The 25,229-nt window shown below is 45.5% G+C and overlaps 1 protein-coding gene across 3 annotated transcripts in view; it reads left to right on the top strand.

The window, feature by feature from the left end:
• Nucleotides 1-24,067, top strand: part of LOC124044066 (ecto-NOX disulfide-thiol exchanger 1-like) — a 117,683-nt gene extending 93,616 nt beyond the window's left edge. For 2 of the 3 annotated variants that reach the window (XM_046363441.1, XM_046363442.1), the window contains exons 7-15: nt 3,206-3,418; nt 4,948-5,054; nt 7,985-8,102; nt 9,351-9,541; nt 15,548-15,655; nt 18,417-18,470; nt 19,433-19,535; nt 22,480-22,565; nt 22,693-24,067. In XM_046363441.1, coding sequence (XP_046219397.1) covers nt 3,206-3,418; nt 4,948-5,054; nt 7,985-8,102; nt 9,351-9,541; nt 15,548-15,655; nt 18,417-18,470; nt 19,433-19,535; nt 22,480-22,565; nt 22,693-22,824 — 1,112 coding nt within the window. In that variant the 3' untranslated portion in view covers nt 22,825-24,067. Of the gene's footprint in view, nt 1-3,205; nt 3,419-4,947; nt 5,055-7,984; nt 8,103-9,350; nt 9,542-15,547; nt 15,656-18,416; nt 18,471-19,432; nt 19,536-20,382; nt 20,579-22,479; nt 22,566-22,692 lie in introns of those variants that run through there. The other variant, XM_046363443.1, reaches the window with a different exon arrangement.
• The last annotated feature ends 1,162 nt before the right edge of the window (nt 24,068-25,229 follow it).

The following is a 25,229-nucleotide window of genomic DNA, read 5'->3' as shown; positions in this document are numbered from 1 at the left end:
AGCAGAGTTTGACTCTGTTGCCCCCTCTATCTCATCAGCCATCAGTCAGCCCCCCCGCTGCCTCCCCACATGGTGCATCCCGGCTGCATCCCGTCTGCCTGCCTCTCTCTCTCTGCTGAAGAAGCCCAAAGGGCATCAGACACTGCATCTCCAATACAGTTCAATATGAAGAGAGAGAGAGAGAGAGAGAGAGAGAGAGAGAGAGAGAGAGAGAGAGAGAGAGAGAGAGAGAGAGAGAGAGAGAGAGAGAGAGAGAGAGAGAGAGAGAGAGAGAGAGAGAGAGAGAGAGAGAGAGAGAGCTGACATGAAACTAACTGCATCACAACACCTCATCAAAATTCTGTCTCTGTCTCCCTCTCTCCATTTCCTTTTCCTTTGGCAGTAAGAACAGACATGTCACATTAACTATTGGAGGAGTCACATTGATACAAGCAGAGTCTCTTTGTCTATCATCTCTCAATGAAGCGTAGGATAATGTATTGGGTCAGGGCTGGGAGATGTCATGCTCCCCTTATTAGACACCCCTCCCTTCCCTTCATCACATTCCCTGGTGCTCCAAATTCCTAGATTTCTTCATCACGCTGGTGCGAAATGTGTGTCGTCCTGTCTCCTCATTCCCATCACTGATGCTTTATTCATTTTCCAATTCTGTGCTTTCCTGCTCATATTGCTTCTCTCTTTCTCTCTTTCTGTGCGATCCTCCTTGTCCCCCTGTTCCACTGTCTCTGCTCTCTGTTCAGAGAGGTGTTTGAAAGTGTTCTGTTTCTCCATAATCATATTCATTCAAACAGCCTCTGGTTAATGCTTTTACATTCTCAGCTGGGTAAATACCTTAATCATATTCATTACCACATTACAGTGCATTACTCTGTCTCTCTCTCAACTCACATACAGCTGCTTCTATGAAGGGACACTTATAGCCTTTACACTGAGGCTGCAGCACTAGAAACTGCCTGACTGTTCGTCACAACAGATGGCAGAGAGAGAGGAGGGGAGCGAAGAGGGCGAGCAAGAGTGCGTGTGTGTTTATATGTGTGTGAGTCTATGTCACACACCTATCAAGCGATGGGTGGGTAAACGCTTGCACAAAATAAAGAAAGGTTTACCCTCCACTACACCACTGGCTATTACTATAGAGATGTTTAGTTCTCCAAGAATTACACATAGCCAAACACAGAGAGATATTTTGCTTTGATTATTCATTGAAAAGGCAGGGGAAATAGACTTCCATTATTCCTGTGTTGTGCTGGCCCGCAATACCTTCATGTGACTGCTTTATAATATGATTGTATGATTGCACTCTGCTGCCTCTTTTGAATAGTACTAGAGCTGTGCGGTGAAAAGTGTTTTCAACCAAGCGACAGTGTGCTCTTAGGTCGTGTTGCAGTGGGTATTGAGCTCATTAAATGATTTCTAATTCCCCCCCGAGCTATGTGATCGGACGCGGCTCTGTGGCACTTTTCAATTATTATTCAAATGTGAAGAATACGCTCAACAAAGGCCCACGGAGACACGGACCGTTAAAGAGGCTGTGCTCACTCAATGACAAGTTTCTGTTGATTCAAACCTAGATGCACAGAAGACTGTCTCATCCAAAGACACTCAGAAGATATGAAACAGTCTGATAGTTCATCTCCCCATGCTGTTCTATACCTGTGCACTGAAGCATGAAGGAAAGAGAAATATAATGAGAAATAAACATGGCAGTATACACTGAATAAAAATATAAACGCAACATGTAAAGTGTTTCATGAGCTGAAATAAAATAAAAGGTTTCATATACACAAAAGGTGTATTTTTGTGCACAAATTTGTTAACCTCCCTGTGTGTGACCATTTCTACTTTGCCAAGATAATCCATCCACTTGACAGGTGTGGCATATCAACAAGCTGATAAAACAGCATGATCATTACACATTGTACCTTGTGCTGGGAATAAAAAGGCCACTCTAAAATGTGCAGTTTTGTCATACAACACAATGAGGGAGGGCGCATACAATTGGCATGCTGACTGCAGGAATGGCCACCAGAGCTGTTGCCAGATAATTCAATGTTAATTTCTCTACCATAAACCACCTCCATCGTCGTTTTAGAGAATTTGGCAGTACGTCCAACCGGCCTCATAACCACAGATCACGTGTAACCACTTCAACCAGGACCTCAACATCCGGCTTCTTCACCTACGGGATCGTCTGAGACCAGCCACCTGTCAGAAACCATCTCAAGGAAGATCATCTGTGTGCTCGTCATCCTCACCAGGGTCATAACCAACTTCAGTTGGCAAATGGTCACATTTGATGCCCACTGGCACGCTGGAGAAGTTTGCTCTAACGGATGAACACCTGTTTCAACTGTACCAGGCAGATGGCAGACAGAGTGTATGGCGTCGTGTGGGAAAGTGGTGAGCTGATGTTAATGTTGTGACCAGAGAGCCCTATGGTGGCGGTGCGGTTATGTTATGGGCAGGTATAAGCTACAGACAACGAATACAATTGCATTTTATTGATGGCAAGTTGAATGCACAGAGATAACGTGATGAGATCCTGAGGCCAATTGTTGTGCCATTCATCCGCAGCCATCAACTCATGTTTCAGCATGATAATGCACAGCCCCATGTCGCAAGGATCTTTAAACAATTCCTGGAAGCTGAAAATGTCCCAGTTCTTCCATGTCCTGCATACTCACCAGACATGTCACCCATTGAACATGTTTTGGATGCTCTGGATCGACGTGTACGACAGCATGTTCCAGTTCCCGCCGATATCCAGCAACTTCGCACAGCCATTGAAGAGGAGAGGGACAACATTCCACAGGCCACAATCAACAGCCTGATCAACTCTATGTGGAGGAGATATGTCGCGCTGCAGGAGGTAAATGGTAGTTACCGCAGATACCAACTGGTTTTCTGATCCACGCTCCTACCTTTTTTTTGAGGTATCGGTGACCAAAAGATGCATATCTATATTCTCTGTCATATGAAATCCATAGATTAGGGACTAATGAACTTATTTCAATTGACACATTTCCTTATATGAACTGTAACTCAGTCAAATCTTTGAAATTGTTGCATGTTTCATTTATATTTTTGTTCAGTGTAGTTTATTTCAAGGAATACCAATGTACAGTTTCATAGGCTTTCAGCTTCACGGTTTAAAAACCTCACCCTAAATCCTCTCCTCTCGCTCTCCCCCATCATCCTCCTCCAGATGACCATAAGTTCAGTGAGGCGACTGCAGTCCTGTTCACGTGGATTGACCGTGGTGAGGTCAACCGGCGGTCGGCCAATAACTTCTATTCTATGATCCAGTCGGCCAATAGCCACGTCCGGAGGCTGATGAGTGAGAAGGCCCAGCACGAGGAGGAGATGGAGCTAGCCAAGGAGACGTTTAAAAATGCCCTGCTGGCCATATTGACTCAGTGTAAGCATCTAACTAAGACACACTATACACTTCCTGTGACACTTTATTCTCATAAACCCATCCTAGACACAGTGTACTACAGTTCCCTTCACAAAGCACTAAAGACCAGTTGTTCTATACAGCTGTACAGTGATAAGCCAGTAGTTAGGGAGGATGACAGAGGTCAGAGCCCAGGCAAAGGTAAGTACAGTACGGTGTCCTGAGCTTTCTACAGGAGAGGACCAGCTGATCTACCTAACTCCCAGGTAGGCATCGGAGAACTGTATCCCTCCAGCAGGCACTCTCAAACAATGTCAATGTACAGTACGGACTGATATTGAAATGATATTAAATAGAATCTGGAAAGACAATGAGATGAAAAGAAGATTCATCAACGTCTTATGACTGTTTACATGGTCCTATTTTGAATGGTATTTGTTCGTAATAAAACAGAGCCATATAGTCCTCTGGTGCTGCTTTAATATGGAAAGTGCAGAGATCCAGAATCACCAGAAGAGGGGATGATGAGGGGGTGTATTTTTAATGTTGATGCGGGTTCAGTGCACATGTCCAGTAATAGTGACACTTTTTAAACCTTCTGTTGTTTACTGAAGAGGAATATGACCGTATGCAATTAGAACAGACCGACACTTTAAAGACAACCTTCTACTGGTGGAAAGGATAGTGATGACTGCAATAACTTCCTAAAAGAGTTATGAATGATTCAGGACAAATGAAATGAGACACATTTCAATAGTATGTCTAGACGTACTCTATCCATGAAAACATTTAGTATTGTAGAATGTTGTCTTTGACAGTCCTGATGGAACTGAATCAGCAGGTATGAAATGTAAGTACTGTACAGCACTGGGGAGGAGTCACCAGGTAATACAGCAGCATTTACCCATATCAGACTCTACAAACCAACAAAACAATGTGGCAAATTCACAACCCACCCAATGATTCTCAATATCGTCGCTGTCAGATGAAAACCTTGTAACTCAATTATTTCCAATGACTCTATGACCAAGAAAATGTATTCAAAATAGCTTCTGAAGTTTCATAATTGTATGTTAGTTAAAGCTGGAATCCATAGCGGTGAAACAGCCACGTCCTTTTGCGATATTATGACAACAAACACTTTTTTTTCACTGCATGCGTGATAGAACAGCAGAGTATGTACAACGATATTTTTATACCAAGAGGCCGAAAGCTCCTTTCTTCCTTCAATAAACAAAAACAATAACAAATGTACCTGGGCCGACCCTTGGAGACGTTTCATCTAAATGAGATTCCAACTTTAATGACAAAATATGGACGTCTTTTTACATTTCCTGAAAAGTTTCTGTTTTGGAGATTAGAAGCTTTCATCCCACAGCGATGATATGTTGGTGGGTGGTAGAGGTAAATGCAATGGGGTCTACTAACCCAGGCTGGCAGAATGAAGCTCCCTAGTGTCTCCTCTGTGTGCTGTTGTGCCTGGGTGGTGCAGTAGGATCTAAGCTCTACATAAAGCCTTGTCTTGTCTTGACTCTCCTGTTCACCCCAAGTCGAGCAGATCACGGCTGTGTTCACCGCTGCCTCCAGGCAGAAGGCATGGGACCATTTCTCTAAAGCGCAGCGCAAGAACATAGACATTTGGAGAAAGCAGTGTGAGGTTGGTACTCTCTCCTTACCCCCTACTCCTTGTCATGTTTGGACTCCTCAGGACAGGTTAACAGACAGACACTCTAGCCGGGTTGACATGAGTCCTACTGTGTTTCATTTTGCTGTTGTTGCAGAATGCTGTGGCCTCACAGATACACAGACAGATGGACAGACTGCTGTGGCCTCACAGATACACAGACAGATGGACAGACTGCTGTGGCCTCACAGATACACAGACAGATGGACAGACTGCTGTGGCCTCACAGATACACAGACAGATGGACAGACTGCTGTGGCCTCACAGATACACAGACAGATGGACAGACTGCTGTGGCCTCACAGATACACAGACAGATGGACAGACTGCTGTGGCCTCACAGATACACAGACAGATGGACAGACAGCCATGCTGTTCTGATCTTCTGATGCTGTGTGTTTCTCTTCAACAGTGCCATTCGTAGACTTTTTCCTCACATCGATGAAATGCGCACGTACACACGCACTCACACAGAGGCGGTAGGTAGCTTAACGGTTAGATCATTGGGCCAGTTAACCGAAAGGTTGTATGTTCGAATCCCTGAGCCGACCAGTTGAAAAATCTGTGCCTTTGAGCAAGGTACTTAGCCAGAATTGCTCCAGGGTTGCTGTTTATTATGGCAGACCCTGGCTGTGACCCCACTCTCTGAGGGAGAGTTGGGATATGCAAAAAACACATTTCCAATTCACACTTGTAAATAGGACAAATATACATATAAGCACCCACCAAAATGCTTATTTTATTACACACACACACACACGCACGCACGCACGCACGCACGCACGCACGCACGCACGCACGCACGCACGCACACACACACACACACACACACACACACACACACACACACACACACACACACACACTCACACACACACACACACACACACACACACACACACACACACACACACACACACACACACACGCAACCTTCTAGAAAGTGTGAGTGGGTGCTATGGCAACAGAGGCTTCCAGGGTTAAGACAGATAAATAATTCATTGGGAATACAAGGAGTCAGCATTCTGGATTATTCATTACGTAAGGGATAATCAAGGCTATGCGTTCTCTGAAAAATAGTGCACAAAATGGAAAGTGTATTCCACAACGTGTTAGTGGAGTGGAACTAACCTTCCACGGAGTTCCATTATTTTCCATAGAACGCATAGAGCCCTGAGTTGATTATCTCTTTTATATCTTCGCTATAAATTAACATATTTGCGCAGTAGAAATGTGACAACATCCACTGACTTAGCTATCAAGTTCACTAGCTAGCTAGATAGCTACAGTAGTTGCCTTGGTAACCAGGCAAACAGACATGTTACCTTAGCTAACCAAACCGTCATCCTAGCTTGCTATTATGAAAATCGAATGAACTTCATAGCCATTGGATTATACCGTACAATTATCCTGTGCGTTCTAGGGAAATAATGCACTCTCTAGAATGCCCTTCAAACCAATCAGAAATTAGTATTCAACAATATCATGGTATACATGTTAGTTATCACTTTTATTAGAACTAAACAAAAACATCCTATAAATCTCATGGAATCTGGATATTTTTGGTTGAAGAAACACAAACCTGGATCTGAATCAGATTAATATACACCCCCTTGGTTTTATTTTGGCCATTGGGTGACCGTGACAATGTATTGAAGTGAATTGAAAGTAATGGCCAGGTATGTGAGGGTGCCTATCTGTGGGGGCCAGAGTTATCAGGACAGATGTTAACCTAATGTGACCATTCATACTAGGGTTGGGCGATATCCAGATGTTCATGCCTTCATACTGTTCCTGTACCATACCGGGGTATACGGTATTACCGGCAGTGCACACGCTATTTATTTCCAAACATTTAAAAAACGCATACAGTACAGTATACCGCCCAAGCCTAAGTCAAACTGTAAGACGTCTATGTTCATACAGTACATGTCTCTAAGTCAAGTCAGTGAGAAAGGAATCATGCCATGTCTATTGTCAGAGCAACCAGAGGTAAGGCATTGCTTTGGAAGAAGTGACACACAGTAACAGTTCACACTATGGAGTGAGTCTGCTAGCATGCCACAATTGTGAAATCCCTTGTTAAGGGTCAGTAGTATGCTTGGTAAGTGTTCAAGTAGTTCAAGCAATTACTGTAACACTGCAGCCTGAAGATTATCTGAATGACAAATGACTGTGAATGAATTATCTATTGATGTCAGTATCAACATCCTCCATGACAGTAGTATGAAATTACAGTTTGAATATGAACTGATAATGGACACTGCAGAAATCACGGCTCTAAACACCATTGGATCCCTCCGTCTTCATGTCCTACTGTAGTTTCCAGGGAAAAAGCTCTGGCTGGTTCAGTACTGCAGCTGAGGCTTTCTGTGCGCACAGTCACACATAGCAAATCCCTGCATCTTAAACCTCTCTCCCTTTCTCTCTCTCTCCCTTCTCCTCTCATAACTCTATCACACTCTCCTATAGCTGAGTCATTGGCTAAGCTTATTTACTTTATCTGAGGAGAGATTTCACAGTGGTGGTATTAGACAGCCTCACAGCTGAGACACTTCTAGTTATCAGAGCAGCTGGAAGAATGAGATGTTTTCTATGCTCCTCCTTCTTTATCATGTGAAAAAAGGAAGCGTTCAAACTGCAGATCTAGGATCAGTTTACCCTACCCAACTAAATCCTAACCATAACCTGTCAGGAAGTGAAACACAAAACTGATGTTAGATCAGTGTCTAGGGGCAATTTGATTCTCTTCCACCACAGACTCATTTTAAGGTACAACCTATGTCATTTTTATTTTAGAACACATTACCAGGAGCAGTCTGGTTGAAACCATTTTTAGGCAGGCATATGGCTGGGTGTATAGTACTGAGACACTGAGGGGTCCTTGTGTTGTGATGTGACAGGAGCTGAGGAATGCCCACAGTGAGGAGATCATGGGGATTCGCCGGGAGGAGGAGATGGAGATGTCTGACGACGACTCGGATGAGAGCCCCTGTAAGAAGATACGCATGGAGGAAAATGGTAGGACAGGCATGAGCCCAATCCCAAACTTACCCCTGGCATAGTCCCTAGCCCTTGGCCCTTGGCCCTTAACCCTTAGCCCCTAAGCACTTATACCTTTAGACTGCTAAAGTATACAGTGCCTTCAGAAAGGATTCCTCTAGGGTTATGCCTGTGTTTAGCTCTATTCCATTAACTTGCCGATGACAAGGATACCCATAACATGATGCAGCTACCACCGTGCTTGAAAATATATTCAGCAGTTTTACTTTAGTGCCTTATTGCAAACAGGATACATGTTTTAGAAATATTTGTATTCTGTAAATGCTTCCTTCTTTTCACTCTGTCATTTAGGTTAGTATTGTGGAGTAACTACAATGTTGTTGATCCATCTTCAATTTTTTCTCCTATCACAACCATTAAACTCTGTAACTCTGAAAGTCACAAGTGGCCTCATGGTGAAATCCCTGAGTGGTTTCCTTCCTCTTCAGCAACTGAGTTAGGAAGGACACCTATATATTTGTAGTGACTGGGTGTATGGATACACCATCCAAAGTGTAATTAATAACTAAACCATACACATTCACATTCTAAACCATACACATACACATTCAATGTCTGCTTTATTTTATTTTGACCCAGGGTAGCCTAGTGGTTAGAGCGTTGGACTAGTAACTGAAAGGTTGCAAGTTCGAATCCCCGAACTGACAAGGTACAAATCTGTCGTTCTGCCCCTGAACAGGCAGTTAACCCACTGTTCCTAGGCCGTCATTGAAAATAAGAATTTGTTCTTAACTGACTTGCCTAGTAAAATAAAGGTAAAATTAAATCTACCAATAGGCACCCATCTTTGCGAGGCATGGGAAAACATTGTGTGTGTGTGTGTGTGTGTGTGTGTGTGTGTGTGTGTGTGTGTGTGTGTGTGTGTGGTGTGTGTGTGTGTGTGGTGTGTGTGTGTGTGTGTGTGTGTGTGTGTGTGTGTGTGTGTGTGTGTGTGTGTGTGTGTGTGTTGTGTGTGTGTGTGTGTGTGTGTGTGTGTGTGTGTGTGTGTGTGTGTGTGTGTGTGTGTGTGTGTGTGTGTGTGTGTTGTGTGTGTGTGTGTGTGTGTTGTGTGTGTGTGTGTGTGTGTGTGTGTGTGTGTGTGTGTGTGTGTGTGTGTTGTGTGTGTGTGTTGTGTGTGTGTTGTGTGTGTGTTGTGTGTGTGTTGTGTTGTGCCTAAATCTCTCTCCCCGGGTGTGTGTCTTGTGTCTAACCCTCTCTCCCCTCCAGGTGTGTGTGGCCAGTCTGGGGCCTCTCTGAGGGAGGAGAATGACTCTCTGCGTTGGCAGCTGGACGCCTACAGGAATGAGGTGGAGCTGCTGAGGAAGGAGCAAGGCAAGGCTTGCCGCCCTGACGACCCTGAACACTTCCCCGACACACACACACACCTGCTTCAGCAGAGCATGCACAACATGCAACAGGTACACACACATACCTGCTACAGCAGAGCATGCACAACATGCAACAAGTACACACACACACCTGCTACAGCAACATGCAGCAGTTACAACATCTACGCCTGTATCATACTGCACCTGTGAGTCCGCCAGGTCAGAAGCAGTAGTGATGACAATGCGGTATATTGATTGGTGTATTTCTATGCTTTTATTTGACCCTTATTTTACCAGATAAAGTTGACTGAGAACACATTTTCCTTACCAGTGTAATGAACACGAGGTGAGACAGAGAGCTGGTTTCAAGTACAGGGTGCAGCAGGTGTTTATTGCAAAGGACCACAGGAGGCGGCAGGTTGCTGGGTCCAGGGGCAAATCAAATCAAATCAAATGTATTTATATAGCCCTTCATACATCAGCTGATATCTCAAAGTGCTGTACAGAAACCCGGCCTAAAACCCCTAACAGCAAGCAATGCAGGTGTAGAAGCACGGTGGCTAGGAAAAACTCCCTAGAAAGGCCAAAACCTAGGAAGAAACCTAGAGAGGAACCAGGCTATGTGGGGTGGCCAGTCCTCTTCTGGCTGTGCCGGGTGGAGATTATAACAGAACATGGCCAAGATGTTCAAATGTTCATAAATGACCAGCACGGTCAAATAATAGGTCATACGACAGGGGTCCAAAAAGGCAACAGTACAGGCAGGGAAAAGACTAGTAACGTCATCCAGGAGATCAGGCAATAGGTACATAACAGGAAATCTGATAGGCTAAGGTACAGGCAGCGAATAGGCTAAGGTACAGGCAGGGTATAGGCTAAGGTACAGGCAGGGTATAGGCTAAGGTACAGGCAGGGTATAGGCTAAGGTACAGGCAGGGTATAGGCTAAGGTACAGGCAGGGTATAGGCTAAGGTACAGGCAGGGAATAGGCTAAGGTACAGGCAGGGTATAGGCTAAGGTACAGGCAGGGTATAGGCTAAGGTACAGGCAGGGAATAGGCTAAGGTACAGGCAGGGAATAGGCTAAGGTACAGGCAGGGAATAGGCTAAGGTACAGGCGGGGTATAGGCTAAGGTACAGGCAGGGAATAGGCTAAGGTACAGGCAGGGAATAGGCTAAGGTACAGGCAGGGAATAGGCTACGGTACAGGCGGGGAATAGGCTACGGTACAGGCAGGGAATAGGCTAAAGTACAGGCGGGGAATAGGCTAAGGTACAGGCAGGGAATAGGCTACGGTACAGGCAGGGTATAGGCTAAGGTACAGGCAGGGAATAGGCTAAGGTACAGGCAGGGAATAAGCTAAGGTACAGGCAGGGTATAGGCTAAGGTACAGGCAGGGAATAGGCTAAGGTACAGGTGGGGTATAGGCTAAGGTACAGGCAGGGAATAGGCTAAGGTACAGGCAGGGAATAGGCTAAGGTACAGGCAGGGAATAGGCTACGGTACAGGCGGGGAATAGGCTACGGTACAGGGAATAGGCTAAGGTACAGGCGGGGAATAGGCTAAGGTACAGGCGGGGAATAGGCTAAGGTACAGGCGGGGAATAGGCTAAGGACAGGCAGGGAATAGGCTACGGTACAGGCGGGGTATAGGCTAAGGTACAGGCAGGGAATAGGCTAAGGTACAGGCGGGGTATAGGGAATAAGCTAAGGTACAGGCAGGGTATAGGCTAAGGTACAGGCAGGGAATAGGAATAGGCTAAGGTACAGGCAGGGTATAGGCTAAGGTACAGGCAGGGAATAGGCTAAGGTACAGGCAGGGTATAGGCTAAGGTACAGGCAGGGAATAGGCTAAGGTACAGGCAGGGTATAGGCTAAGGTACAGGCAGGGAATAGGCTACGGTACAGGCAGAGAATAGGCTAAGGTACAGGCAGTGTATAGGCTAAGGTACAGGCAGGGTATAGGCTAAGGTACAGGCAGGGTATAGGCTAAGGTACAGGCAGGGAATAGGCTAAGGTACAGGCAGGGTATAGGCTAAGGTACAGGCAGGGTATAGGCTAAGGTACAGGCAGGGTATAGGCTAAGGTACAGGCAGGGTATAGGCTAGGCTAAGGTACAGGCAGGGAATAGGCTAAGGTACAGGCAGGGAATAGGCTAAGGTACAGGCAGGGTATAGGCTAAGGTACAGGCAGGGTATAGGCTAAGGTACAGGCAGGGTATAGGCTAAGGTACAGGCAGGGTATAGGCTAAGGTACAGGCAGGGTATAGGCTAAGGTACAGGCAGGGTATAGGCTAAGGTACAGGCAGGGTATAGGCTAAGGTACAGGCAGGGTATAGGCTAAGGTACAGGCAGGGTATAGGCTAAGGTACAGGCTAAGGTACAGGCAGGGAATACGCAAAAGACATCGTTAGTGAGGCAGGCAAAAACTATTATACACAGGAGGAGTAAATCACAGGAAACCCAGAGCTCAGAAAGACATGTGTCACAAAACAAACAATACCTCACAGTGATGGGGTGCAAAGAACTGAACTAAATGGTGTGTGATAATGACATACAGGTGTGTGAACAGGTGATTAGAATTCAGGTGATTGGGATCTGGAGAGTGAGCTGCGTTCAGGGGATCTAGGTGTTTGAGGGTGTGAGTTGGAAGCAGACCTTACAAACAGCAATGACCTGGGGAATAGTTGTCCTGCCTGAGCATTCAAAATGTGGGCTGGGCATCCTGAAGATGACTCTATAATAATAAAATAAATCAAATCATGTACAGTAACTTTAGGGTGTCAGGGAAAATGTATTGAGTAAAAAATACATTATTTTTTTTGGTAGTGAAGTAAAAGTAGTCAAAAATATAAATAGTAAAGTAAAGTACAGATACCCCAAAAAACAACGTAAGTAAAAATACTTGAAAGGACTACTTAAATAATTTACACCACTGAGTAATTGATAAAGCATAAATACAATACAGTGCCATCACATGCTGCAGGTATTTGGACCAGTGCTTTCACTAGCAAAAGGTCATAGCACAAGTACATAGGAGCACTCTGATGTATTCTGAGTCTCCTGTCCACCACAATCCCAATCCCTCCCTTTACAACCTGACTCAGACAGACCAACACACAGTCACATCTCTGCTTACTGCTGTTCCTGCTTACTCTACACTAACACCTTCTGCCACTGGTGTCATCTCTGTGTTCATCATCTTCTCTGTTGATTCTGTCCTCCCAGCACAGTGTGGTGGTTCTCTCTCTAACTGTTGTGGTCTGTTGTGTAACTGTCTCTCTAACTGTGTTGTGGTCTGTTGTGTAACTGTCTCTCTCTCTAACTGTTGTGGTCTTTTGTGTAACTGTCTCTCTAACTGTGTTGTGGTCTGTTGTGTAACTGTCTCTCTAACTGTGTTGTGGTCTGTTGTGTAACTGTCTCTCTCTCTCAAACTGTTGTGGTATGTTGTGTAACTGTCTCTCTAACTGTGTTGCGGTCTGTTGTGTAACTGTCTCTCTCTCTCTAACTGTTGTGGTATGTTGTGTAACTGTCTCTCTAACTGTGTTGTGGTCTGTTGTGTAACTGTCTCTCTCTCTCTAACTGTTGTGGTATGTTGTGTAACTGTCTCTCTAACTGTTGTGGTCTGTTGTGTAACTGTCTCTCTAACTGTGTTGTGGTCTGTTGTGTAACTGTCTCTCTCTCTCTAACTGTTGTGGTATGTTGTTTAACTGTCTCTCTCTCTATCTGTTGTGGTCTGTTGTGTAACTGTCTGTCTCTCTCTAACTGTTGTGGTATGTTGTGTAACTGTCTCTCTCTCTCTAACTGTTGTGGTATGTTGTGTAACTGTCTCTCTCTCTCTAACTGTGTTGTGGTCTGTTGTGTAACTGTCTCTCTCTCTAACTGTGTTGTGGTCTGTTGTGTAACTGTCTCTCTCTAACTGTGTTGTGGTCTGTTGTGTAACTGTCTCTCTCTCTCTAAGTGTTGTGGTATGTTGTGTAACTGTCTCTCTCTCTCTCTCTCTAACTGTGTTGTGGTCTGTTGTGTAACTGTCTCTCTCTATCTAACAGTGTTGTGGTCTGTTGTGTAACTGTCTCTCTATCTAACTGTGTTGTGGTCTGTTGTGTAACTGTCTCTCTCTCTAACTGTGTTGTGGTCTGTTGTGTAACTGTCTCTCTCTCTAACTGTGTTGTGGTCTGTTGTGTAACTGTCTCTCTCTCTAACTGTGTTGTGGTCTGTTGTGTAACTGTCTCTCTCTCTAACTGTGTTGTCGTCTGTTGTGTAACTGTCTCTCGCTCTCTAACTGTGTTGTGGTCTGTTGTGTAACTGTCTCTCTCTCTAACTGTGTTGTGGTCTGTTGTGTAACTGTCTCTCTCTCGAACTGTGTTGTGGTCTGTTGTGGAACTGTCTCTCTCTCTAACTGTGTTGTGGTCTGTTGTGTAACTGTCTCTCTCTCTAACTGTGTTGTGGTCTGTTGTGTAACTGTCTCTCTCTCTAACTGTGTTGTAGTCTGTTGTGTAACTGTCTCTCTATCTAACTGTGTTGTTGTCTGTTGTGTAACTGTCTCTCTCTCTAATTGTGTTGTGGTCTGTTGTGTAACTGTCTCTCTCTCTAACTGTGTTGTGGTCTGTTGTGTAACTGTCTCTCTCTAACTGTGTTGTGGTCTGTTGTGTAACTGTCTCTCTCTCTAACTGTGTTGTGGTCTGTTGTGTAACTGTCTCTCTATCTAACTGTGTTGTGGTCTGTTGTGTAACTGTCTCTCTCTCTAACTGTGTTGTGGTCTGTTGTGTAACTGTCTCTCTCTCTAACTGTGTTGTCGTCTGTTGTGTAACTGTCTCTCTCTCTCTAACTGTGTTGTGGTCTGTTGTGTAACTGTCTCTCTCTCTAACTGTGTTGTGGTCTGTTGTGTAACTGTCTCTCTCTCTAACTGTGTTGTGGTCTGTTGTGTAACTGTCTCTCTCTCTAACTGTGTTGTCGTCTGTTGTGTAACTGTCTCTCGCTCTCTAACTGTGTTGTGGTCTGTTGTGTAACTGTCTCTCTCTCTAACTGTGTTGTGGTCTGTTGTGTAACTGTCTCTCTCTCTAACTGTATTGTAGTCTGTTGTGTAACTGTCTCTCTATCTAACTGTGTTGTGGTCTGTTGTGTAACTGTCTCTCTCTCTAATTGTGTTGTGGTCTGTTGTGTAACTGTCTCTCTAACTGTGTTGTGGTCTGTTGTGTAACTGTCTCTCTCTAACTGTGTTGTGGTCTGTTGTGTAACTGTCTCTCTATCTAACTGTGTTGTGTAACTGTCTCTCTAACTGTGTTGTGGTCTGTTGTGTAACTGTCTGTCTCTCTAACTGTGTTGTGGTCTGTTGTGTAACTGTCTCTCTCTCAAACTGTGTTGTGGTCTGTTGTGTAACTGTCTCTCTATCTAACTGTGTTGTGGTCTGTTGTGTAACTGTCTCTCTCTCAAACCATGCTGTGGTCTGTTGTGTAACTGTCTCTCTCTCTAACTGTGTTGTAGTCTGTTGTGTAACTGTCTCTCTAACTGTGTTGTGGTCTGTTGTGTAACTGTCTCTCTCTCAAACCGTGCTGTGGTCTGTTGTGTAACTGTCTCTCTCTCTAACTGTGTTGTAGTCTGTTGTGTAACTGTCTCTCTAACTGTGTTGTGGTCTGTTGTGGAACTGTCTCTCTCTCTAACTGTGTTGTGGTCTGTTGTGTAACTGTCTCTCTCTCTAACTGTGTTGTGGTCTGTTGTGTAACTGTCTCTCTCTCAAACTGTGTTGTGGTCTGTTGTGTAACTGTCTCTCTATCTAACTGTGTTGTGGTCTGTTGTGTAACTGTCTCTCTATCTAACTGTGTTGTGGTCTGTTGTGTAACTGTCTCTCTCTCAAACCGTGCTGTGGTCTGTTGTGTAACTGTCTCTCTCTCAAACCGTGCTGTGGTCTGTTGTGTAACTGTCTCTCTATCTAACTGTATTGTAGTCTGTTGTGTAACTGTTTCTCTAACTGTGTTGTGGTCTGTTGTGTAACTGTCTCTCTCTCTAACTGTGTTGTGGTCTGTTGTGTAACTGTCTCTCTAACTGTGTTGCGGTCTGTTGTGGAACTGTCTCGCTATCTCTGTGTCTCTCACCTCCCAGCAACTGCTGAGTCTGCAGGAGCAGCTGAGGAGTAAGGAGGTGGTGCTGGAGCAGGCTAGAGACGAACACAGATACCTGCAGGGAGAAGTCCTAGCCCTGAGAGACAAGGTGAGAGAACATGTACACACACACACACACACACACACACACACACACACACACACACACACACACACACACACACACACACACACACACACACACACACACACACACACACACACACACACACGGGCGTGTAGGCTCATACGACTGAGCTAGATGGGAGGGAGTTAGGTACATGTTTTAGATGTAGTGGCATTCTGGTATTTATTACTATACAGTAACTATCTGTTAAAGTATTCTCTTTCTCTCCCTCCATATCTCTTTCTATTGGTGTTTCTATGAAAGTGGCTCTCATTTTCTCTCACTTTCCCTCAATAGGGGGTCACACGCATGCAAGCACACACACACACACACACACACACACACACACACACACACACACACACACACACACACACACACACACACACACACACACACACACACACACACACACACACACACACACACACACACACACACACACACACACACACGCATACACGTGCACACACACACACACGCATACACGTGCACACACACACACACACACGCATACACGTGCACACACACACACACTCACACACACTTTGCATCCCTTGAAGCACCCTACTGTTGAGTGAGAATAATACAACCAGTGGATGGATGAATACATTTCTGATTTCTATCTGATGATGCTAACTGTTATTCTTGCATGACTGTTATTGGACTGAGGTAATGGGAACATCAATAAGCACAGAGCTCCTGTGGAGAAAGAGTGTATTCAGCTGGAATCAGAGAGATGGATACCTCGTGAGGATAAATAGATTAACAAATAGAAAGATAGATGAACATCCAGGGAGGACATATTGTTTCCATACAGTCTAAAGATACTACATGACCAAAAGTACACCTGCTTGTCGAACATCTCCAAAATTATGCGCATTAATATGGAGTTGGTCCCCCCTTTGCTGCTATCACAGCCTCCACTCTTCTCAGATGGCTTTCCACTAGATGTTGGAACATTGCTGAGGGGACTTGCTTCCATTCAGCCAAAAGAGCAAGTGAGGTCGGGCACTGACGTTGGGCGATTAGACCTGGCTCGCAGTCGGCGTTCCAAATTATCCCAAAGGTGTTCGATGGGGTTGACGTCAGGGGCATTGTCATGCTGAAACAGGAAAGGGTCTTCCCCAAACAGATTGCATGGCTTGTGCTCAATTTTATACAACAGCCAGCAACAGGTGTGGCTGAAATACCCGAAATCACTCATTTGAAGGTGTGTTCACATACTTTTGTATATATTTTGCAAAACATCAGTTACCTGGATCCTGCTTCTGTTACTAAGTACATGCTCTACTGCTTGTTACCAGGGTTGCCAGTGTGAATGGTCAGTACTTGATGTTGGTCTCTGTCTTAATCTCTTTCTGTCTTGTTCTTTGTCTGTCTGTTCTCTTTCTGTCTTGTTCTTTGTCTGTCTTGTTCTTTGTCTGTCTTGTTCTTTGTCTGTCTTGTTCTTTGTCTGTCTTGTTCTTTGTCTGTCTTGTTCTTTTTCTGTCTTGTTCTTTGTCTGTCTGTTCTCTTTCTGTCTTGTTCTTTGTCTGTCTTGTTCTTTGTCTGTCTGTTCTCTTTCTGTCTTGTTCTTTGTCTGTCTTGTTCTTTGTCTGTCTTGTTCTTTGTCTGTCTGTTCTCTTTCTGTCTTGTTCTTTGTCTGTCTTGTTCTTTGTCTGTCTTGTTCTTTGTCTGTCTTGTTCTTTGTCTGTCTGTTCTCTTTCTGTCTTGTTCTTTGTCTGTCTTGTTCTTTGTCTGTCTTGTTCTTTGTCTGTCTTGTTCTTTGTCTGTCTGTTCTCTTTCTGTCTTGTTCTTTGTCTGTATTGTTCTTTGTCTGTCTTGTTCTTTGTCTGTCTGTTCTCATTCTGTCTTGTTCTTTGTCTGTCTTGTTCTTTGTCTGTCTGTTCTCTTTCTGTCTTGTTCTTTGTCTGTCTTGTTCTTTGTCTGTCTTGTTCTTTGTCTGTCTTGTTCTTTGTCTGTCTGTTCTCTTTCTGTCTTGTTCTTTGTCTGTATTGTTCTTTGTCTGTCTTGTTCTTTGTCTGTCTGTTCTCATTCTGTCTTGTTCTTTGTCTGTCTTGTTTTTTGTCTGTCTTGTTCTTTGTCTGTCTGTTCTCTTTCTGTCTTGTTCTTTGTCTGTCTGTTCTCTTTCTGTCTTGTTCTTTGTCTGTCTTGTTTTTTGTCTGTCTTGCTCTATGTCTTGTTCTCTGTCTGTCTTGTTCTCTGTCTGTCTTGTTCTTTGTCTGTCTTGTTCTTTGTCTGTCTGTTCTCTTTCTGTCTTGTTCTTTGTCTGTCTTGTTCTTTGTCTGTCTTGTTCTGTGTCTGTCTTGTTCTTTGTCTGTCTGTTCTCTTTCTGTCTTGTTCTTTGTCTGTCTTGTTCTTTGTCTGTCTTGTTCTTTGTCTGTCTGTTCTCTTTCTGTCTTGTTCTTTGTCTGTCTTGTTCTTTGTCTGTCTTGTTCTTTGTCTGTCTTGTTCTTTGTCTGTCTGTTCTCTTTCTGTCTTGTTCTTTGTCTGTCTTGTTCTTTGTCTGTCTGTTCTCTTTCTGTCTTGTTCTTTGTCTGTCTTGTTCTTTGTCTGTCTTGTTCTTTGTCTGTCTGTTCTCTTTCTGTCTTGTTCTTGGTCTGTCTTGTTCTTTGTCTGTCTGCTCTCTGTCTGTCTTGTTCTTTGTCTGTCTGTTCTCTTTCTGTCTTGTTCTTTGTCTGTCTGCTCTATGTCTGTCTTGTTCTCTATCTGTCTTGTTCTCTGTCTGTCTTGTTTTCAGATGCTGACTAATGGGGATGTAGTGGAGGGGAACAACGGAGAAACACCTGAGAAGGTCCGTCTGCTCCAATACACACCACTATACTGTACCCACACAATACTCGACACACACACACACACACACACACACACACACACACACACACACACACACACACACACACACACACACACACACACACACACACACACACACACACACACACACACACACACACACACACACACACACACACCATCTCTGTACCCTCTTCTTGAGTGCTTTTATTGACCCAGCCAGCTAGTGTGAGGAGACGCCAGTATCTGATGGAGGATAGGCCTATGCATTAAGTGTGGGTGTGATATGGGGGGTAAGTAAAATAGTGTTTGTGTGTGGGGGGGTTAGGGTTTGTAGTGGCTTATTGTGTATGTCCCTTGTGCCCTGTGAAATGCAGACATGGACTGGAGTGGAGAAGAGAAGGAGACAGGGGAATCCCATTGGAGTAACACCAGTAGCACCAGCCACTCTCCTCTCTCATAAAAATAACACGACCCTAGTGACCACACACACACATGTACACGCACACACGTACACACGTACACACACACACACACACACACACACACACACACACACACACACACACACACACACACACACACACACACACACACACACACACACACACACACACACACACACACACACACACACACACACACACACACACACACACACACAGACACGCTCAACTTGATTCTGCCCCTGTAGTTACTGAAGTGGAAGCTGATACCCATCTGGGAGCAGATATCATGCTTTCAGTATTTAATTATCCTTATGCAAAAGTAGCAGCAGCAGTAGTGTCAGTTCCCATTGCATTTGTGCGTCTATAAGGACGAACACAGCTGTGTGTGTGTGTCTACAGGTGGTGAACGGGTGTGCGTCTATAAGGACTAACACAGCTGTGTGTGTGTGTCTACAGGTGGTGAACGGGTGTGTGTCTATAAGGACTAACACAGCTGTGTGTGTGTCTACAGGTGGTGAACGGGTGTGTGACCACTCTGTACCGCAGCAGAGACCGGAGGAGCGAAGCAGCCATGAGAGGAGCCCTCACATCAGAGAGAGAGGCTCTGCTACTGGGTAAATATCACCACTATCTACAACACACAGTATATCATGTCAATTATACACTCTTTACTGGAAACCATATCGTGTACATTGTCTCCTTTTCTTCTGTAATAGTCAGCTGACTGGGAGGGTTTTAATAGGGTAGGGGGTGGATTGGTACATGTAGACATGTTGGAGGGGGGCCAATGTTTAATGGGGCGAAATGGTGCATTTTGAAGCAGCCCACGCCTGTCTGTCATGTTCTTGGATGAGGAACCCAAGGATCAGGGGGGTTGGATGGAGGGGGACTCAGGGGACAGGTGCTGTGGGTCTGTTTGCCAAGCAGGACTCTGCTGGCCCTGGCCACACACACATAGAATAATCCCCTATGCACACACACATACATTATCTCTCCCGGCTGCACACAGCGGTGCTCTGCTTGTGTTCACACACAGAAACACACTCCATCCACACAGAAACACAGTCTATCGCAGGGCGCTGGGGACACAGTGACAGACGAGGACGCCGTCAGCCAGAACAGAAGAAAAGACAAACCGGTTCCAGGAGAGAGGAGCGATAGAGACTGACTGGAGAACACAAATTGACTAATTCTCCTGCGGCTCTCTTCTCTCTCTCTTCCCCCTCTACCATTCCCTTTCTCTCCTCCCCCTCTATTTCTCCCTCTCTCTCCTCCCTTCTATCCCTCTCTCCTTCTATCTCTCTCCCCCTCTGCATCTCTCTCCTTCTCTCTTCCCCTTCTCTTCCCCCTCTCCCTCTCTCCTCCCCTACCTCTCCCTCTCTCCTCCCCCCTACCTCTCCCTCTCTCCTCCCCCTTTATCTCTCTCTCCCTCTCCTCCCCCTCTACTTTCCTCCCTTTCAGCTCCCATAAATATAATTTCATCACAAATGAAAAGCAGCCTCTATCTGATTCTGACTGAACTGATTGTATTAGCTTGATTTCCTTGTGTTTCCTGTCATTGTATGAATCTCCATACAACAAGCACAAAATAGTCCTGTGCCAATTCTCAGATGTACAGCTAGAAAGCGGAGTTCCCTTTGGTGCTGCAGAGAGGAGAGAGGAGAGGAGAGAAGAGGAGAGGAGGAGAGAGGAGGAGAGAGGAGAGAGGAGAGAGGAGGAGAGAGGAGAGGAGAGAGAAGGAGAGAGGAAGAGAGGAGAGAGGAAAGGAGAGAGGAGAGGAAAGCAGAGAGGAAAGAGGAGAGGAGAGGAGAGAGGAGAGGAGAGAGGAGAGGAGAGAGGAGGAGAGAGGAGAGGAGATGCAGGAGAGGAGAGACGAGAGAGGAGAGAGGAGAGACGAGAGAGGAGGAGAGCAGAAGAGAGGAGAGAAGAGAGGAGGAGAGAGGGGGAGAGCAGAGGAGAGAAGAGATGAGAGAGGAGAGTGGAGGAGAGCAGAGGAGAGGAGAGAAGAGAGGAGAGAAGAGAGGAGGAGAGAAGAGAAGAGAGGAGAGGAGGAGAGACGAGAGAGGAGAGAGGAGGAGAGCAGAGTAGAAAATAGAGGAGGAGAGAGGAGACAGGAGAGAGGAGGAGAGCAAAGAAGAGAGGAGGAGATATGAGAGAGGAGGAGAGCAGAGGAGAGAAGAGAGGAGGAGAGAGGAGAGAGGAGGAGAGCAGAGGAGAGGAGAGGAGAGAAGAGAGGAAGAGAGAGGAGGAGAGCAGAGGAGAGGAGGAAAGGAGAGAGGAGTGGAAATCAAATCACATACGGTCAGCAGATGTTATTGCGAGTGTAGCGAAATGCTTGTGCTTCTAGTTCCGACAGTGCAGCAATAACTAACAAGAAATATCTAACAATTCCACAACAACTAACTAATCCACACAAATCTAAGTAAAGGAAAGGAATAATAATATACTGTATAAATATATGGATGAGCAATATCAGAGCACATACACTAAGATGCAATAGATAGTATATAATACAGTATATACATACGAGATGAGTAATGCCAGATATTTAAACATTATTAAAGTGGTAATATTAAAGTGACTCGTGTTACATTTATTAAAGTGACCAAGCAGAGAGGAGAGCAGAGGAGAGAGGAGATCAGAGAGGAGAGCAGAGCAGAGAGCAGAGAGCAGAGAGGAGTAGGCAGCAGAACATTTATCTCTTTTAGCACGGCCCACAGAAAGCCAACATGAAGGAGAGGAGAGGCAGAGTTCTCTATCTCCCTGCCAGCAAGCCGCCCTGCCTGCTTCCCTGCCTGCCGCAGACACCACAGCTTCTGGGCTTTTCAACACAGTTTTTAACCAACACAGGCATCTATAAGGGACACACACCTACACACACACAGACACGCGCCAGCATGAATGGATACACACTCTTCTGCAATCTGCAAACAGCCCCCCCAATGTTACATCACATAAATCAGGGGAATAAATATTGGCTCTGGGTTCCCAGGGGACTGCACTATATCCTCTCTCCCTGACTGGCTGTGCTACCTCTGCAGGACTTCAGTAATCAACTCAAGTGCTCTTTGTGCTCCGACCAGCGTTTATTGCATTTATTGCACGACACGTCAGCAAGATGCAGATTGCAGCTCTGAAGGACAACTGGAGCTGAACAGTCTGTTTTCCCTTCCCTGTCTCTCTCTCTCTCTCTCTCTCTCTCTCTCTCTCTCTCTCTCTCTCTCTCTCTCTCTCTCTCTCTCTCTCTCTCTCTCTCTCTCTCTCTCTCTCTCTCTCTCCTCTCTCTCTCTCTCTCTCCCTGTCTCTCTTCCTCTCCCTGTCTCTCTTCCTCTCCCTGTCTCTCTTCCTCTCCCTGTCTCTCTTCCTCTCCCGGTCTCTCTCTCTCTCTCCCGGTCTGCCTCTCTCTCTCTCTCTCTCTCTCTCTCTCTCTCTCTCTCTCTCTCTCTCTCTCTCTCTCTCTCTCTCTCTCTCTCTCTCTCTCTCTCTCTCTCCCTGTCTCTCTCTCTCTCCCTGTCTCTCTCTCTCCCTGTCTCTCTCTCTCCCTGTCTCTCTCTGCAGGCATCATATCTACCTTCCTCCATGTCCACCCGTTTGGAGCCAACATCGACTATCTGTGGTCCTACATTCAGAGACTGGACACTACGGTCAGTTTCTTTACATGAAATAGTCACTAAAATAGAGAAAGGGAAAAAAGCTGAGGGGAAATGAAATCGCATCTAATTGTTGTACATATAAGAACTTAGACCTGTTAGGTGTCCCTGTCCTGTCCAGGTGTCAGCGGGGGAGTTGGAGTCTCTGATGGGTCGTTTGCCAAGTGTCTTCAGACAGGAGCTGAGTGGAGTGGGAGCCACGCTGGAGAAACGATGGAACTTCTGTGGCTTCCAGAGCCTCAGCTCCGTGTGACACAGGGACCCACACACACACACTGTATGGAACAGGACACACACACATCGGATGACCCAGGACACACACATGGCCTGAAAAACCATATGTGGGACAGAAACATGCACACTTCCTGACCAGCCTCAAAACCTGGTGGACACATGAATAGAAGGCGTGTCAAATCCACAGACTGTTCGAACGGTGTGTGTGTGTGTATGTTGCGTATCCACAGACATCCACAGTGCATAGTGATAATACTCTAACAGACACGGGACAAGAACAAAAGCTACAAGATCCCCTGATGGATCTTCCAGAGTTATATCGTTGCAAGGGATCTGCTGACAGAGGCAGAAGGATCCATATGGATCTTTCAGAGTTATATCTTTGCAAGGGATCTGCTGACACTGAGGCAGAGGGATCCATATGGATCTTTCAGAGTTATATCTTTGCAAGGGATCTGCTGACAGAGGCAGAGGGATCCATATAGATCTTTCAGAGTTATATCTTTGCAAGGGATCTGCTGACACTGAGGCAGAGGGATCCATATGGATCTTTCAGAGTTATATCTTTGCAAGGGATCTGCTGACACTGAGGCAGAGGAATCCACATGGATCTTTCAGAGTTATATCTTTGCAAGGGATCTGCTGACACTGAGGCAGAGGGATCCATATGGATCTTTCAGAGTTATATCTTTGCAAGGGATCTGCTGACACTGAGGCAGAGGGATCCATATGGATCTTTCAGAGTTATATCTTTGCAAGGGATCTGCTGACAGAGGCAGAGGGATCCATATGGATCTTTCAGAGTTATATCTTTGCAAGGGATCTGCTGACACTGAGGCAGAGGGATCCATATAGATCGTTCAGAGTTATATCTTTGCAAGGGATCTGCTGACACTGAGGCAGAGGGATCCATATGGATCTTTCAGAGTTATATCTTTGCAAGGGATCTGCTGACACTGAGGCAGAGGAATCCACATGGATCTTTACTTGATGCTGTATAACTAAATCCACTGATGTCAGCCAAAGTGGACACAGAGCAGACCTTCTCTATGGTAATGTAGTGACCCGACCCCAGCCAACAGAACAGAAGGTTCTTAGTCCTAACGTCTCTCTCTAATGGACTGGAATAGTTTGAGATGCCTCTCTCTGTTCCCTCTCTCTGATTTTAGACTCTCCCTCCCTCTGTTCCCTCTCTCTCTCTCTCTGTATCCTCTCTCTCTTCTGTTCCCTCTCTGTTCCCTCTCTCTCTTTGTTCTCTCTCTCTCTGTTCCCTCTCTCTCTTTGTTCTCTCTCTCTCTGTTCCCTCTCTCTCTTTGTTCTCTCTCTCTCTGTTCCCTCTCTCTCTGTATCCTCTCTCTCTCTCTGTTCCCTCTCTCTCTCTTTGTTCTCTCTCTCTCTGTTCCCTCTCTCTCTGTATCCTCTCTCTCTTCTGTTCCCTCTCTCTCTCTTTGTTCTCTCTCTCTCTGTTCCCTCTCTCTCTGTATCCTCTCTCTCTCTCTGTTCCCTCTCTCTCTCTTTGTTCTCTCTCTCTCTGTTCCCTCTCTCTCTGTATCCTCTCTCTCTCTTCTGTTCCCCTCTCTCTCTTTGTTCTCTCTCTCTCTGTTCCCTCTCTCTCTGTATCCTCTCTCTCTTCTGTTCCCTCTCTGTTCCCTCTCTCTCTTTATCCTCTCTCTCTTTGTTCTCTCTCTCTCTGTTCCCTCTCTCTCTGTATCCTCTCTCTCTTCTGTTCCCTCTCTGTTCCCTCTCTCTCTGTATCCTCTCTCTCTTCTGTTCCCTCTCTGTTCCCTCTCTCTCTGTATTCTCTCTCTCTTTGTTCTCTCTCTCTCTGTTCCCTCTCTCTCTGTATCCTCTCTCTCTTCTGTTCCCTCTCTGTTCCCTCTCTCTCTTTGTTCTCTCTCTCTCTGTTCCCTCTCTCTCTGTATCCTCTCTCTCTTTGTTCTCTCTCTCTCTGTTCCCTCTCTCTCTGTTCCCTCTCTCTCTTTGTTCTCTCTCTCTCTGTTCCCTCTCTCTCTGTATCCTCTCTCTCTTCTGTTCCCTCTCTGTTCCCTCTCTCTCTGTATCCTCTCTCTCTTCTGTTCCCTCTCTGTTCCCTCTCTCTCTGTATCCTCTCTCTCTTTGTTCTCTCTCTCTCTGTTCCCTCTCTCTCTGTATCCTCTCTCTCTTCTGTTCCCTCTCTGTTCCCTCTCTCTCTTTGTTCTCTCTCTCTCTGTTCCCTCTCTCTCTGTATCCTCTCTCTCTTCTGTTCCCTCTCTGTTCCCTCTCTCTCTTTGTTCTCTCTCTCTCTGTTCCCTCTCTCTCTGTATCCTCTCTCTCTCTCTGTTCCCTCTCTCTCTCTTTGTTCTCTCTCTCTCTCTGTATCCTCTCTCTCTCTGTATCCTCTCTCTCTCTGTTCCCTCTCTCTCGCTTTGTTCTCTCTCTCTCTGT

This window comes from Oncorhynchus gorbuscha, linkage group LG09, assembly GCF_021184085.1.
Source record: "Oncorhynchus gorbuscha isolate QuinsamMale2020 ecotype Even-year linkage group LG09, OgorEven_v1.0, whole genome shotgun sequence".
Lineage (NCBI taxonomy): Eukaryota > Metazoa > Chordata > Actinopteri > Salmoniformes > Salmonidae > Oncorhynchus > Oncorhynchus gorbuscha.
Note: the sequence above shows the minus strand (reverse complement) of the source record. Positions and strands in the feature narration are given on the sequence as shown.